The 16,565-nt window shown below is 31.8% G+C and overlaps 1 protein-coding gene and 2 long non-coding RNA genes across 5 annotated transcripts; 1 reads left to right on the forward strand and 2 right to left on the reverse strand.

Annotated features, from left to right (window-relative positions):
• Window positions 1–156: 156 nt before the first annotated feature.
• On the reverse strand, window positions 157–15,795 carry LOC127726193 (ubiquitin-conjugating enzyme E2-17 kDa). Its single transcript, XM_052233477.1, has 5 exons — window positions 15,614–15,795; window positions 15,418–15,498; window positions 8,186–8,301; window positions 4,891–4,979; window positions 157–3,533 (listed from the first exon to the last, which is right to left on the reverse strand). Exons 1-5 carry the CDS (start codon window positions 15,655–15,657, stop codon window positions 3,369–3,371), a joined length of 495 nt encoding a protein of 164 aa, XP_052089437.1. The 5' UTR covers window positions 15,658–15,795; the 3' UTR covers window positions 157–3,368.
• On the reverse strand, window positions 3,543–4,831 carry LOC127726195 (uncharacterized). Of its 2 annotated transcripts, none has more exons than XR_007993368.1 (4): window positions 4,699–4,831; window positions 4,563–4,596; window positions 4,257–4,324; window positions 3,543–3,964 (listed from the first exon to the last, which is right to left on the reverse strand). It is a non-coding gene; the product is annotated as an uncharacterized LOC127726195 (long non-coding RNA). The 2 variants fall into 2 exon arrangements; XR_007993369.1 differs by lacking the exon at window positions 4,699–4,831 and adding an exon at window positions 4,631–4,654.
• LOC127726196 (uncharacterized) lies at window positions 4,413–4,709 on the forward strand. Of its 2 annotated transcripts, none has more exons than XR_007993370.1 (3): window positions 4,413–4,470; window positions 4,539–4,606; window positions 4,675–4,709. It is a non-coding gene; the product is annotated as an uncharacterized LOC127726196 (long non-coding RNA). The 2 variants fall into 2 exon arrangements; XR_007993371.1 differs by lacking the exon at window positions 4,675–4,709 and adding an exon at window positions 4,641–4,669.
• Window positions 15,796–16,565: the final 770 nt, after the last annotated feature.

A 16,565-nucleotide genomic window follows, 5' to 3' on the forward strand; every position in this document is an offset into this window, starting at 1 on the left:
TCATCAATTCCTTGATTGATGAACTAAAATTGTGTGTGCAAGTACAGACATCATGTAAATGTGTTTAAAATGTATGACATAAAAGAATTTTTTTCAGTTGCATTAGAATTATTACATTTACATTTTTGTCTTAAATATGTAAATAGACAGTTATTAAAATATGTAACCGTCAGGAATAGATGTGAAAGTAGTTGTATACATAACTGATAAAATTAACAATAAAAAGTTATATAATAACACAAAAGTCGTTCAGTTATATAATAACACAGGAGTCTTTAAGTGATGAAATGTGACCAATAAAATGCAGAATGAAATACTTAAAGAATCCTGATGTACCCATTTCATGAAAAATTCATAATTAGTACACCATGATTCTTTATGATACAGGCAACATTATACAATAACAAAAACAACCAAAGCATTTTACTCAGGGATACATAATACCCTATTAAAGGGAAAAACATAAATTATACATTTTCATGTAAGTAGCCAAAGACATGTTAACATTAATCCTTCGTGTGATTTTAATTTTAGTTAAAATGATTCAAGCAAAAAATATTACTTTAAATTTAGGCTAGAAGATTTGACTTCTGTCATTTCAATTTATTTCTATTATCAACATACAGTAAGGATATATGTTCTCACAGATATATTCATTGTGAGGGTATTTTAACCTCGAGACTCCCTTAAAATGACCTTCCACATGTTTAAAAATACCATGAATGATATTAATATCTGCCTAAAAAAAATTTCTTATTCATAAATATTATATTTACTCTGAATAGTATCCCTGGTAATTACAAAACAATAATAATAATACAATAATTATTCTGAAATCTGCACAAGAAAAAAACAAGAATTTGTATCCTGGGTAAACTCCATTTATTACTTGTGTGTCCACAAAGGTGGGTCCACTAAGTAATAAACAACATCATCAATTTCTCTTCAGTGTCTATGTATTCAAAAGGGGCTTTATTTCTATATTCTACAATCTTTAGGTCATTTTTGTCTATTCTTTATTTTTTTGGTCTGTCTCTATTTTTTAATATTTTAGACCCATTATTCTCTATTCTGTAAACTTTACTCAGACCCTCATGAAAACGTTACTAAACAACTTTAACAAGTTTTACATAGTTGTACTGGTTGTATAAATAGTCAAATGATAATAATGTGTACAGATATAACGGTCACTATCAAGAATCTTCTATCAGTACAGAACTAATGGATTAATGGAACGGTCAGTTACTCAAAGATGACTTTGAATTAATATTCTACTTCAAATTAATGATATATGAATTGTATTGTTATTTTATTAAATACACATTATGGAGCTATTACTCTGACTTATAAAGAATGATGACAAATTGCCATGGATATACTATAAAACAATTGTTACCATAGACTAGGGATAACAGACTACTGCAGAGAAGTTGAAGATATATAACAAAACAAACAAGTCTTATGCAGACAATATGCACTTGTACACATACAATTTCCTATCATTATAAATTACAGCACTTCTGATATAATACTTAATACATATAGACATTTGTCTACCTGTTTTATATTCTACTTCTAATTAGGCACCAAGGTCAATGGCCTATCTGAATCAGTGGTGGATCCAGAAATTTTCATAAGGGGGGCCCGCTCCAGCCAAATTTTCCCCACAAAACCTAAATCCGCCTCTGTGAATGAGACTTTCAGCCATATAAAGAATCTATCAAATCATGATGAACTTTGTATTTTAAGGAATAAGAGTCAAATGTTCCTTTTCATTAACTTTTAGAATCTACATTACAAACATTTGTGACAAGTGTCATGGATTTCTGTCTCACTGACATATACCATATGTCTCCCTTTAATCCACACTACCATAAAACCAGTTACAACACATAACCTTTTTAGGTACCAAATGTAGGTAAATATATAGTAAAAATCAAATCCGTCTCCCACCACCTTAATTCAACTTCCAAATATATTGTGAGCTCAAATGTTTGCCACTTTTCAGAATTGCTGGATTGAAAACTGTCTACTGACTGTACTAAGTGATTTCTTAACAATCTTATACTACATCATTTTATAAACTTTTCCAATTAAAATTAAAAGCATATATTCAGAATCAGGAAGAAATCTTTGTCTAAAAAAATACTTTATATCAACTAACTCAGTTAGAAGTGCTTTTAAAATTTCATACAATAAAAAATCGGTATAATTATGATGTATGTAGACCTAACCATGTTTGTCAATCGTCATCAATAGACCCATGAAATATCCAACTTTCTTCTACGATAACTTTAACTCGTTTCTCATACTCTCTTTTATTGTCTTTGTATAGCTGAGCTGCCACATTATTTGCAGGACTATTTGGATTTGGTTCATCAAGCAATGACTGAAATTATACCCAATTTCACAATTTACAGTATTTTATGACTATACGAAAACGTCCATTGATATTGTTTTTAACCAGGAAACTACTATTGTATAAATGAACTGTTAACACAGAGATTTGTCTTGTCTGTGTGACCTATTACAAACTTAAAATATGTTGAAGCCCTGACTTTGGTAACAGCACACCCAAGTCTCACTTCTAAGACTATCATTGCAGGCGAGAGAAAAAACCAGAGAAGCTTATTCCCTTACCAACATGATCAAGATCTCTGAAATGTTTAAGTCATACTACATAAATAATTATCACAGAAAAAATCCTAAAACTTTCTCATTTCAGATATCTGATCATAAAAATGCTTTGATTAAGATTGTTCTCAATCATAAGTTTATTTTTGTAAAATATGTGATAATACACAAGTGAAAATAAAATAAAATTCCTTGATTGGCTGGTTTTACAGCTGATTAAAAACCTGATGAGATATTTACCTACACATGTATATGATAAATTATCCGTGTGTCAGGCATATGTTTAGTTTTTTTTTGTGTTGTGCTTACTGAAACAATACCATACCTCACACTCTACTTAACAAGATAAATGACAGGAACACATCTAAATGGTACTATTTCATCAAAGTTAACATTAACAAACATATGTTGCCCTATCAGAAATGACTGTAAGGGGCTGTCTCATAACATTTTTTAATGAAATTCAAATTCTTTACCTCAACAGTAAAAAGGAAACAAGTTCAAATGACATGACTTTATTTTCAGAATTAACAGCTCAATATTTGTTCAAATACTGATTTACAATCTAAAATAATATTAGTTATAACATCTATGTGTAGTTTAACATTAACTACACCAAAAAAGGAAAAAGTTCTGAGACAACCCCTTAAAAGGAAAAGATATGTGTACATTATCAATGGAGAGATTTTTAACTGTAACAAAAAATATCGCATGTCTAATTATAAAAGCTGTTGCTATGACAATTCTTTAGTTGTGTCCTCCTCATCGTCCGAATCATCTTGCCAGCTTTGTTGCACTATTGATGCTACTTTTTTCTCATATTCTCGACGATTTTCTCTATATAACTGAGCAGCTTCATTATTTGCTGGGCTATTTGGATTTGGATCGTGAAGTAAAGACTAAAATCAGAAACAAACAATAATGTGCTAGGATGACAGAAATGGATGATGTGGATGACCTAAAGTAATGTCTATAACATTCAACTAGATTAAAAGTCAGGCATATGTATAATTTTACCATCTTGCACCTATAGTAAGGGAAGTAACAAACTTAAGACAATAATCACTCAATTCGTTATAATTTACTAATATTGTGAAGAAACATTTCCACATTCACTAAATTATATGATCATGTTAATTTTTGGTAATTTCATTGTTATACACATACATATTTGAATATCTGTTAAAATTGCCTGACTGTAACAAATATCCTCGACTTCAGTAACTTTAAATTTGTTTTTTGTTTATTTAGTTTTCAATAAAATGGGTTATGTCATGTAATATCGTACAAATGATACCATGGCTGATACTTATTATCCGTATAACCTTACCTGTATAGAGGTAAATATGGTTAATACCTGTATAGAGGTAAATATGGTTAATACCTGTATAGAGGTAAATATGGCTGATTGTTAATACCTGTATAGAGGTTAACATGGCTGATGGTTAATACCTGTATAGAGGTAAATATGGCTGATGGTTAATACCTGTATAGAGGTAAATATGGCTGATGGTTAATACCTGTATGGAGGTAAATATGGCTGATGGTTAATACCTGTATAGAGGTAAATATGGCTGATGGTTAATACCTGTATGGAGGTAAATATGGCTGATGGTTAATACCTGTATAGAGGTAAATATGGCTGATGGTTAATACCTGTATGGAGGTAAATATGGCTAATGGTTAATACCTATATAGAGGTAAATATGGCTGATGGTTAATACCTGTATGGAGGTAAATATGGCTGATGGTTAATACCTGTATGGAGGTAAATATGACTGATGGTTAATACCTGTATGGAGGTAAATATGGCTAATGGTTAATACCTGTATAGAGGTAAATATGGCTAATGGTTAATACCTGTATGGAGGTAAATATGGCTAATGGTTAATACCTGTATAAAGGTAAATATGGCTGATGGTTAATACCTGTATAGAGGTAAATATGGCTGATGGTTAATACCTGTATAGAGGTTAATATGGCTGATGGTTAATACCCGTATAGAGGTAAATATGGCTGATGGTTAATACCTGTAAAGAGGTTATCATGGCTGATGGTTTATACCTGTATAGAATATGGCTTGTGTTATATATATGTATAAACTTACCTTACCTGTATAGATGTAAATATGGCTAGTGTTATATATATGTATAACCTTACCTCTATAGAGGTAAATATGGTTAGTGTTATACATACGTATAACCTTATTTGTATAAAGGTAAATATTGCTAGTGTTATATATATGTATAACCTTACCTGTATAGAGGTTAAAATGGCTGATGCATCATATGTAGGACTCCATCTATTTTGTAAAATATCTAAACATATACTACCATCAGCATAAACTGAAACAAAACAATGCAGTACAATGTTAGTATACATTGTATATTATAAGTACATGATCAACAAACAATTCAAACAAATACATAAAATATCAATAAATAAATACATTCCTTCAACATAAAGTGTTGTGGATTGATGGTAATCGTTGAATTTTGTATAAAACACAAAGACAGATGTGTCTGAATGTACATTGGGACTCGAGATTATACTTAGCTCATAATCAAACTGAGTATGTTTGTGCATTAAGACCTAAGACAGGGCTCACACTACTTCAAAATCATAGGGAGAAGTGACCTCTTTTTTTGAAACTGGTAGGGAGAAGTGGTGAGATTTGAAAGAGAAGTGCTCGTTCGCATAGCTACGATGTTTGGTTTTTATTACTATAATATAAAGGGCCATATGTGTCCTTTTTTTTATATCTGTGTTCAATTCATATCTGAGTCAATTAAAGTAATAGTTGTTTCAGTTTATGTTTTTAATAGTCATTTATAGTTGCATAATTATATTAATCCTCTTGTCAGAATCTAGCTTAGTTCCTACTAAATATCTAGCACTTAAAAGAACTTTTTTATATCAAAAAGGAAAAAAAAGAATCATATACTAATTAAATTGCAATTAAAAAGCTATTCTGTTTATCATCTTAATGAAATTCACTGTTTCTCAATAAAAAGATATATAAATTTAACAAAGTAAAGCAACTTTAATCAATAAATTGAAACAATGCATTTACATGGAAATATATACATTTAGCAAGGAGATTTAACCAAAAGTCTATTAATGCGTGTGGAATGCGTAATTTTCACTTTTGGGGTCATAATTCTTTTGTCAGTTGTTCAATTCAGGCGTCTGTATTTATTATAGTAAGATTACGGATTTCGGTCATAGCTGGTCGGCTTCCGATGAATCCCACCTCTGATCCGTGGTTCGTACAAATATTTCAATGGCCGACGAAGAAAATTTACGAAAATAAACAAAAAAGTTTGACAAGCGATTCGAAAAGAAATATGACGCTTTTAATGCAAATTTCAAATATTAACTAAAGGCAATTTTTATCACTTTCTAATGAAGTAACAAACTTATTTTGCCAAAAATCAGAATGTTTTGATATACGACCTCGAGTAACAAGTACAGGAAATGAAAGAAAATACTTCATAAAAGTTGTTTCTTTTAAATAACATATGACAAATCTGTAAAGTCAATACTTTCACATCTTTTCTAAAGAAATAAATCGTTTATGTCTTTGAATTTCTTCACTTTTAAATGAAAAATGTGCTGTTTCATTAACTTGGTAAGAAGTGGAAATTGCAGATGACGAAAGCGACTATTGTGACCACCAGGGCCATAGACGGATCCAGGGACAGGCCCCCCCTTTTGTGGGAAAAATTTGGTTGATTATATAGGGAATCACTGAAGCATGATTTTGACGGTTGGGCAAAGCGAAGTGACGGACGGAAAAGCTACTTTTTCGCCCCAGTCGCCTGCTAGCATGAGCCATGCTAGCAATAAGTCAAGCTCTAAATCATCCTATGGATGTTTGTACATTGAGACCTAAGAATGTATGTCAAGCTTATCATCCTGAGGATGTTTGTGCATTCAAACGTAAGAATGTGTCTACTCTTAATCATTTAGAATATGTTTGTGCACTGAGACCTAAAAATATGTCAAGCTCTATATCATCCTGAGGATGTTTTAGCATTAGGATCTAAGAATAAGTCAAGCTCTATATCATCCTGAGGATGTTTTAGCATTAGGACCTAAGAATATGTCAAGCTCTATATCATCCTGAGGATGTTTTAGCTTTAGGACCTAAGAATATGTCAAGCTCTACATGTATATCATCCTGAGGATGTTTGTGCATTAGGACCTAAGAATAAGTCAAGCTCTATATCATCCTGAGGATGCTTTAGCATTAGGACCTACATGTAAGAATGTGTCAAGCTCTACATGTATATCATCCTGAGGATGTTTTAGCGTTAGGACCTAAGAATGTGTCAAGCTCTACATGTATATATCATCCTGAGGATGTTTTAGCATTAGGACCTAAGAATAAGTCAAGCTCTATATCATCCTGAGGATGTTTTAGCATTAGGACCTAAGAATGTGTCAAGCTCTACATGTATATCATCCTGGGATGTTTTAGCATTAGGACCTAAGAATAAGTCAAGCTCTATATCATCCTGAGGATGTTTTAGCATTAGGACCTAAGAATGTGTCAAGCTCTACATGTATATCATCCTGGGATGTTTTAGCATTAGGACCTAAGAATAAGTCAAGCTCTATATCATCCTGAGGATGTTTTAGCATTAGGACCTAAGAATGTGTCAAGCTCTACATGTATATCATCCTGAGGATGTTTTAGCATTAGGACCTAAGAATGTGTCAAGCTCTACATGTATATATCATCCTGGGGATGTTTGTGCATTAAGACCTAAGAATATGTCTGCTCTAGAGTATATTTGTGCATTAAGACCTAAGAATATGTCTGCTCTAGAGTATGTTTGTGCATTAAGACCTAAGAATATGTCTGCTCTAAAGTATGTTTGTGCATTAAGACCATGAATATGTCTGCTCTAACAGTATGTTTGTGCATTAAGACCTAAGAATATGTCTGCTCTAGAGTATGTTTGTGCATTAAGACCTAAGAATATGAATATGTCTGCTCTAGAGTATGTTTGTTCATTAAGACCTAAGAATATGTCTGCTCTAGAGTATGTTTGTGCATTAAGACCTAAGAATATGTCTGCTCTAGATTATGTTTGTGCATTAAGACCTATGAATATGTCTGCTCTTACAGTATGTTTGTGCATTAAGACCTAAGAATATGTCTGCTCTAGAGTATGTTTGTGCATTAAGACCTATGAATATGTCTGCTATAGAGTATGTTTGTGCATTAAGACCTAAGAATATGTCTGCTCTAGAGTATGTTTGTGCATTAAGACCTAAGAATATGTCTGCTCTAAATTATGTTTGTGCATTAAGACCTAAGAATATGTCTGCTCTACAGTATGTTTGTGCATTAAGACCTAAGAATATGTCTGCTCTAGAGTATGTTTGTGCATTAAGACCTATGAATATGTCTGCTATAGAGTATGTTTGTGCATTAAGACTTATGAATATGTCTGCTCTAGAGTATGTTTGTGCATTTAGACCTAAGAATATGTCAAGCTCTAAATCATTCAAAGTATGTTTGTATTAAATACACACTTACCATTAGGGTGAAACATTTTAGATACAAATCGTACTGTAGGAGGTTTATTTGGATATTCTTCAGTGAATTCTACTGTTAATTTAAATGTACCATCTTCAAAAGGTGTGTCATGTGGACTAAAACAGAAAAAAATAAAAAATAAAGTTAATGAAGCAAGCAATAAAATAAGACATTGTAAACAAAATACTGCAACTTCCTGTAAAGACATTTTATACCTAAATAGATGATGCCTTTTCAAAAGGCAATGCCTGGTGAATATTATATTGGATACAACAAAAGTTAAAAAACAGGGACAGGATCATATCATTTCAGTTCTCACAAAGGCTAGTCCATGAGTCCTGGACTCATGCAAATCTGTTAGGACTCACCAGTTTCATTATTTTCAAAACTGGTGAGTCCAAAGATGCATCAAAATTGTAAAATGCTGTATCAATTGAACACTTATATCATCATTTTATAACAAAAGTTTTAAAAATAATCTAAATTTGATGCCATTTTCTTGCTCTTTTATGTCATGAAGACTGGAATAATAAATTATATAGCAATAAAATTGTACCTTCTCACTGTTGGACTTGCCATGGCCAAAAAAGTTGAGTCCCTTGACTCCCCTTCAAAAATCCTTAGTGAGAACCTTGCATTTGTTGATTTTTTCAAAGGTTCATCAGAATCCTAATACAAATATTGTCATACATGTAACTCTTTATATTTTTAAAAAATAAAATATGTCTTCTTCTTCCAAATACTGCCCACATTCAACATGATGAATATTCTTGCAAGTTGCGCATGATTAAAAAACTGGTTAAAAACAAATTGTTGATCGATTTAGTTAGAAGTTTTGGTCACTTGAGACTTGAATATCTCAAGAGACTTCGATGTAACGATATCTGGAGGCAGATGTAAACATTGAAACAGAGAAAAATGATTTATTTACCACACTAGTTCTTGCAAATATTTTAATTACAATCTTTGCCAGAAAAACAGACAACGGTAGTAATGATGGGACCTTTTGTTTCTTATATTTGGACTTATAGTTAATTGCAGGGTATTGTACATTGCTTATGCCAATAGAATCTAACTAAAATTTATGTAAAACTCAACTTCAGGCCTGTAGATTCCAAAGTTTATCATGAAGACTGATTACTTGTAAAACAATATACAATACAATATAAATAAACATGTATATATATATATATATATATATATATATATATCACAGAGCTCCAGATAAGAATTCACAAATTGAGGTTTTTACCCACCATTTTTTTTATGTAATTGGGTGATAAAGTTTTTTAATTGCATTATCAATTCCAATTCACCCCTCAAGCAAATATCAAATTGGGTTTTTCACCACCAAGCTCCTTAATGTATTGGGTTTTTTCATCAACACAATATTGAATATTTAGGCACGTTATAATCACATTATATCAACCCCAGATGTGTTTCCATCTTAAATGTGTTTCTTTCTTTGTAGAATATGTGCTAGCTGTTTTATTTAGTTTATTCACTGACGAGCAATTGTACATTTAATTTGTGTACCGTTTTAAACGTTCTGTCAGTTTTGTATTTTCTCAAAACTTATGTAAACTGCAGCTGGTGTCACTAGTTGGACAGGAACTAATTGCCTTTCTAGATCCCATATGATCAGCCTACAGTTTAATTATACATGTTATAGTTGGGGTAGGTGTGGCTAAGTGTTTAGATTTTTGTGTCATATATGTGAAATTTAGGTGCTGTAAGAAAGTTTTGCCAGTCCTTTCACCTATTTGCCAGATCTACTTTATTAAAAAGTAGTTTCCAGATTTAAGATATACCCCCAAAACCTTGAGGTTTATTGGGTGGTTTATAATGACGGAGACCACATTCAACTTAAATTTACAAATAATTCTGCAACATCAAGTAAATAAATGACAATGTTATACTGCACTTGCCAATAAGACAACTATCTTAAGCATCTAGAACAATTAGACCAAAAACAAAGAAAGTGTCAAGCTGCATTGACGCAAAAAAATGGATATGTGTATTCACTCATCAACTAAAATGAAAAAAATAATATATATACTGTTTTCGTTTAATTCAATTTACATAAATCTGGGTTAAGTTGTCCCTTATCAGAACTTGTGGTTTCCGATGCTTTCAAACTACATATCATGTCATAATTGATTTGGCCTTTCACTTTTTCCAACTGATTTCTTTTTTTGACGGAACCCCGTGTTTATCGCTCTAGCAATGTTCTCGTTATGGTAGGCAAACACACCTGTGCGTTCAATTGCCGCTTCCTAAAATCACTAGCTAGTCTTGTTATCATCATAACTTTCCCTCAGCTATCAAAAAGAAGCCGAAAACATGCTTCTATTCAATATTTTTACCGGACATTTACTTTCGTTTTAATTCATTGTATGTTATGATAATGCCCGAGCAGTTCGAAAAAATATGACAGCATGTCACACGCTAATTTGATAAACGCCGAGAAGATCGAAATGTTTTCATAAACAAGTGTACCTTTTGAGCAACGGAAAATTCCAACAGGGACCCATTACAGCTACTTGATGCAGGGCTCTATTTTTAGAACGAAAGGACATTTCCAATTATAAATATTATAAAAATAGATTTACGCGACGACTGTAATCAAGTAAGGGTAAATAACGCAAATGATAGCAAATAAAAGCGTTAAGAACAGGGCTTCCAAAATTTCCTGACGACAGCCGGACATTTTTCAAAGAAATATTTTTGACGGTCAATGATCAGCTGGATACTTAAATGTAACTGAGAGGATGCATAAATTGATATATGTGTCTAAATAATTAGTAGTGTTATATGCAATAAAATTATTTATAACTGTTTTGTTTTCTTCATTCTAAAAATAAATAAAATATTATCCTCGGTATTGTGTCATTTTTCTGTGTATCGTAATACAGTAACCATCATTGCATCAATCAGCTTCAGTACCTGACTGTTCTCATGTTTTTGTTTCTGTTTATATAATCTATCTTCTCTCTGTGAGTACTTAACACTTTGTAAATTAAGGCCATCTTATTTGAAACTGTTGATGTTGGCTTTAATTGCAGTACAACTTGATCATCAATACACGTGATACTTTTCTTTTTGTGTATTGATTACCTGACCACGTGACTTTTACAACTGATGCGGTATTTATAGATAACATTGAGGAGGCCCGATGAAGGATATTGTTTTAAACCGTGTAAAATCTACTGAACAGTGATAACATTTTTCTTTGTACAATTTCCCAACCTGATTTAGAAAATAAGGAATAAATAAAAACATACTCAGTTGATAAATAATTTAATGAATAACAACATGATATTTTATGTAAGCATATAACAACAATAAAATGTCAGAAGAGCACAATGCTGACAAACACACGCAATAAATATTACAATGAGCACATTGAAAAGAAGCACAGATCACAGCACAAGATTAGAGTTCATTTAGTCTAATTAAAGATTTTACATTCATGAGCTTGCTAAATGCATTGTTCTGATAAACATGGCGGTTACGAACGGATTGCCATTTGCGGATAGCAGGAACAGGGTCAAAGTCTTTAACATCTACACCTACTAAGCTTATCCTCATAAGTTGATCTAAAGCGTCAATACCTAGACTACACCTTAGTCGATCATAATTCCCACGGCGGGACTTAACTTTACGTCGGACATCACCTCTTTCTCTATAACATCGGAAATTGTCTGAATAAATTCGGAGCAGGCATTGTTCTCTTGATATAATTTAGAAGTGATCACGGCACCATTTAACTTAGTTAAATCATTTATTGACTGAAATTTGTCCATTGGTTTTTCCTATATATTTTAGTAAATTTTCCCCTTGAGAGTACCCCAGTATTTAACACAATTTACAGTGTTAAATAAAATAATATATATCATACTTATTCATTTATAAATATCCTTATTTGAAGAATAACTTTTAAATATCAGGATACTTTTAAAACTGAATGCTCATTTAAAATAATATCTATAAAGCGTAATTAAATAGGATGTTGTTCCATACACGCTTACACGTTTGACCTCGTTTACCGGATTACCTTTATGTACATTGTTATGCATCATTAATTCTATTGATAAAGATAAGCTAAGGACACCTCATCAAAGGTAACAAACCTGTAATCAGTGAATGATTTATGGCTTCAATATAACTTATTGAAGGGATAATTGTTTGACAGCTTGTTGTTATTTAAATAAAAGAAAACGTGTTTTTTCTACTTTTTATTGATGTACACAAGCTAAAGACCAAGCCGTACATTTATGTACCCAGAGGATTAGACTAACTGAGACACTTCAAAGTATCTGAAATATGCTGCTTCTGTTTTATTAAACCCAATTATGACCGAAATATCTTTGTGAAATAGATTGCCACAATTATAAACTAAAATGCCCAAACGGACATGCCCAAAGCCCCAAACGGACATTTTTATCGATCGATAGTTGGTAAAAATTGAAATGACCGTTTCATGAAAATGCCTTGAATAACAAAATGTGGCACACCAATTCTATTTGACCGTTTGAGGATGAGAGCAGCCGGTCTTTTTATGAAAGTTTCGGTCAAGTCCGGAATATATGACCGTTTTGGAAGCCCTGGTTAAGAACCCATGTTTTTGGCATATAATTGGGTTTTCCTTTGAATTAATTGGGTTATTGAACCCTGCAATGGGCAATTGCATTGGGTTTTTAATTATTTTTATTGCGTGATCACGCAAATACGCAGCTTATCTGGAGCTCTGATATCATATTGTATACATGTAATGATGTTTATAAAACAATAAGATCATGATGATATATAATAATCATGTACATGATGTATATATAATACCCTTTTCATTGAAACTCAAGCACTGTCAATATGGAAGTTTTTTAAATGGAATCCAGCATTGGTATCAATAACGTATTCATACAAATACAGAATAGATTTGTTACTACAATATGGTAAAAGGTAAGGAAATATCAAAATTCTTTTCGATTCTAGATTAATAATCTAGAAGGAAAATATGTTTAGTTTCCAATGTTGACATGTGCATGTTTTATTCTTTTGGAACAATGCTTTCCATGGGATCAACTGAACTTGGCGACCACAATACTTGTATACTAGTATTGTCAACAATACTTGTATATAATTAATGAACAAGTATTGTACAAAAAATTTTAAAAATCAAAAATTTAATAAACAATACTATGACAATCCTATTTAGGGTTTGTTATTATTCATTGATGTGTCTGATTAACAACTTGTTTTTTTTTTTTTTGTTCTGATGCATTTAGGCAGATATAAAAATTGAGACTATGTTGCTTTATACTTTTATTCATTCATGATAACAAAAACGAATTCTAGACAATTCGGCACCCAGACCAATCGGCACCCGAGAAAGACACTTTGGCACCCAGACAAATCGGCACCTAGAAAAATCGGCACCTAACATAGACAAATCGGCACCTCATAAACATAAAATCAATTATTAATTTCTTGATCAAAATATAATGAACCAAAAATCTAAATTTACTGGGAGTGATATAGATATGTGGGCATGACCTCAATTTGCAAGTTTAGTGTTAATATAGCAATAATTTTCGACTGTTTTTACAAATAACCAATTTGATTCCTGCACTATTTATGACATATTGTATATGGTATCTTCGATGAAGTATCTTATGAAGTGGTTTATTCTTTTTGTTGTTTATTTGTGAAGAGTGTATTGCATCTTAGTCATTTGGGTAGCTGTCTTATTTGTGTGTATTCTTTTTCCATATGCATGAAAATTGATTTCATAGATTTCACCATTCATGTACTAGTTTTAATGTAATGCATAGTTCTATTCCGATAGTATTCTAAATCAATAAAACACATGTAGCATATTTATAATATTTTTTTTATTTATTATAATTATATTCATAACAGTTTATAGACACGTTAACAGCACAAGATTTGCATCAAAGGTGAACACATGATAGTAATGAAACATTTTAATTCTGTAAATATAACATATAACATATATACAGGCAGCACTATAAGTTTTAACAAAGTCTCTTTGGTGGTGTTCCGTACACACTGGCACATTCCTTTAGCAGTCTGGAGGTGGAGATGCTGTTGCTACAATACTGGTCCCACAGTCTAAACACTTTTGACCTCCATTGAGAAATTATCAAATTTCATTATAAACTTACATAAAATACTGATTAATGCATAACTACAATTAATCATGATTCAATTAAATGATGTTTATTCAAACACCATCATATTTAACAATCAATTAGGATTTAATTAAAATTTAATGATGTTTATTCAAACACCATCGTTTAGGATTTAATTAAAAAAAGACAATTATTTTTTCAAATTTTGTAATCCATATTTTATTTACGGATTTTAATATTTCTGGAACAATTCTTTTATTTTTCTTAATATTTATAGATTATCGTTGGTTATCTCAACGAGAATGATTTTCTCGCTTGAGCCGGTACGGCGAAAGTGAGAAAAGCAATCAAGTTGGGCTGACCAATGATAATCTGTTTATTGCTGTTTTACCTATGACGACGTTGTTAATTTTATTGACAACGGGCAACGTGGGCCCTTAGTTTCTAGCGATAATTTTTCAAATCACTCGACTCCACTGAGAAAGAAAATGATCAGTCAGCAAGATCATAGGAAATTTTTTAAAATAGCGATAAAAATATATATATATAGAAAAAAAAATGAGGTGCCGAATTGTCTTGGTCCCGAAATGTCCAAAACGGATGCCGAAATGTCTTCGGAACTGGGTGCCGATTTGTCTGGGTGCCGAAATGTCTTGTTACCAACAAAAACTATACTAACAGTATAATAGTCCCAGAATTAATACACAATAAATTACACATATTTTTCAAATCATTACCAGTGATAACATTACTTTTGAATAAAGGCAGTAATAATTATACTCTCTTTCAATGTATTTATATTTTATATAAACAATACTATGACAATACTCGTATACAATACTTGTACATTAATTATATACGAGTATTATTGACAATACTAGTATACAAGTATTGTGGTCGCCAAGTTCAGTTGATCCTTTCCATGTAAAAGGCACCTGTTCATGGTGTGTAACTCATTCAAATTTTCCTTAATAGAGTTTAACGTTGTTGAGCTGAAATTGCTGAGAACTCTGAATTCAAGGAATAGGGATTGACCTGCTTAATCATAGACTGACAATGTTTCCGCACAAAGCTTACCCAAATATAACCGCATTCCACAACATTATGTTATTGTCTGTTGGAGCTCCACTAACACCAGCAGGTGGATCTTCTTGTAATCTGAAAATGAACAGTAAGAACCTTGTAAAAAAATATATAAACAAAAACGGAAGCCATGTTTGATAACTGTTTTGAACTACTCAGTTCGTTTTAAAGGAGAATAGGGCTATAATACCTTTTAAAATCTCTCATTAATCGTCTTCTAGCAGGTGTTGACATTGTTATATGTTAATTTTTTTCACAAAAAAGTGCTTTTATCGCAGTATTTGATTGATATTTCCCTAATTAATGCGGAGAGACTTTTCTTGTTTATGACGTTCTCATACGGGTTCTTCACGTTTTTCGGTATTCTGAGGGGAAGGATAAGTCTGATGAAACGTAATGAAGATTCCGAATGAAATAAGATCATGTGATAAATTCATTCGGTAAATCTCGGCAGATTCCGCTTTCGACTGTTGTCACGAAGTTTTGTTTTATATTTGATAAACCTAAGATCCCTGGTTCACTGATTAGCGAAGAGAACGTTTGGCCAGGATGCCAGGCTATGTTTTATTTCTCCACAATTTTAATTTATATTATATGCATTTTGTAAGAGACGTTTGTCTGTGACTTCTTTGTATTTAGCTTCCCGTCTATATAATATTAGGCGGTATAAGGGTCATTTTGAAATGAAAATATTGTTGTTTATTTTGTGTTGTGAAATATTTTAAATGCTCATTTTTGAAAGATGACATTTTGTGGACGTCGCATGTGATGTTTTCGTAAGTTGCACTTTCAGTTTCTTGCCATATTTTTATGAAACTTGTATATAATTACATGTTATAGCATAGATTTAAATCAGCAATGTCTGTGACTAGTTGAAAATCATCAGTGCGGATCAATTATTTTTAAAAGAGTTTTGCCCCTTGTATTTATGAATAATATGGAAAATCAAACTCAATCTTATTAAAATAAGTTCACATCACTTATTTTAATAAGATTGAATCAAACTGTAAGTGCTCTCGTGTGCACACTGACTCAGGCTTGCCAGATCATTTGTAATGAATTCTTTTTTATCTCAAAGGCTTAATTATATCAGCAATGTCTCGGATAGCTAGGTTAATTCTAAAATCAGTGCCACTCAATTT

Source organism: Mytilus californianus, unplaced genomic scaffold (assembly GCF_021869535.1).
Source record: "Mytilus californianus isolate M0D057914Y unplaced genomic scaffold, xbMytCali1.0.p SCAF_17, whole genome shotgun sequence".
In the NCBI taxonomy this organism is placed as follows: domain Eukaryota; kingdom Metazoa; phylum Mollusca; class Bivalvia; order Mytilida; family Mytilidae; genus Mytilus; species Mytilus californianus.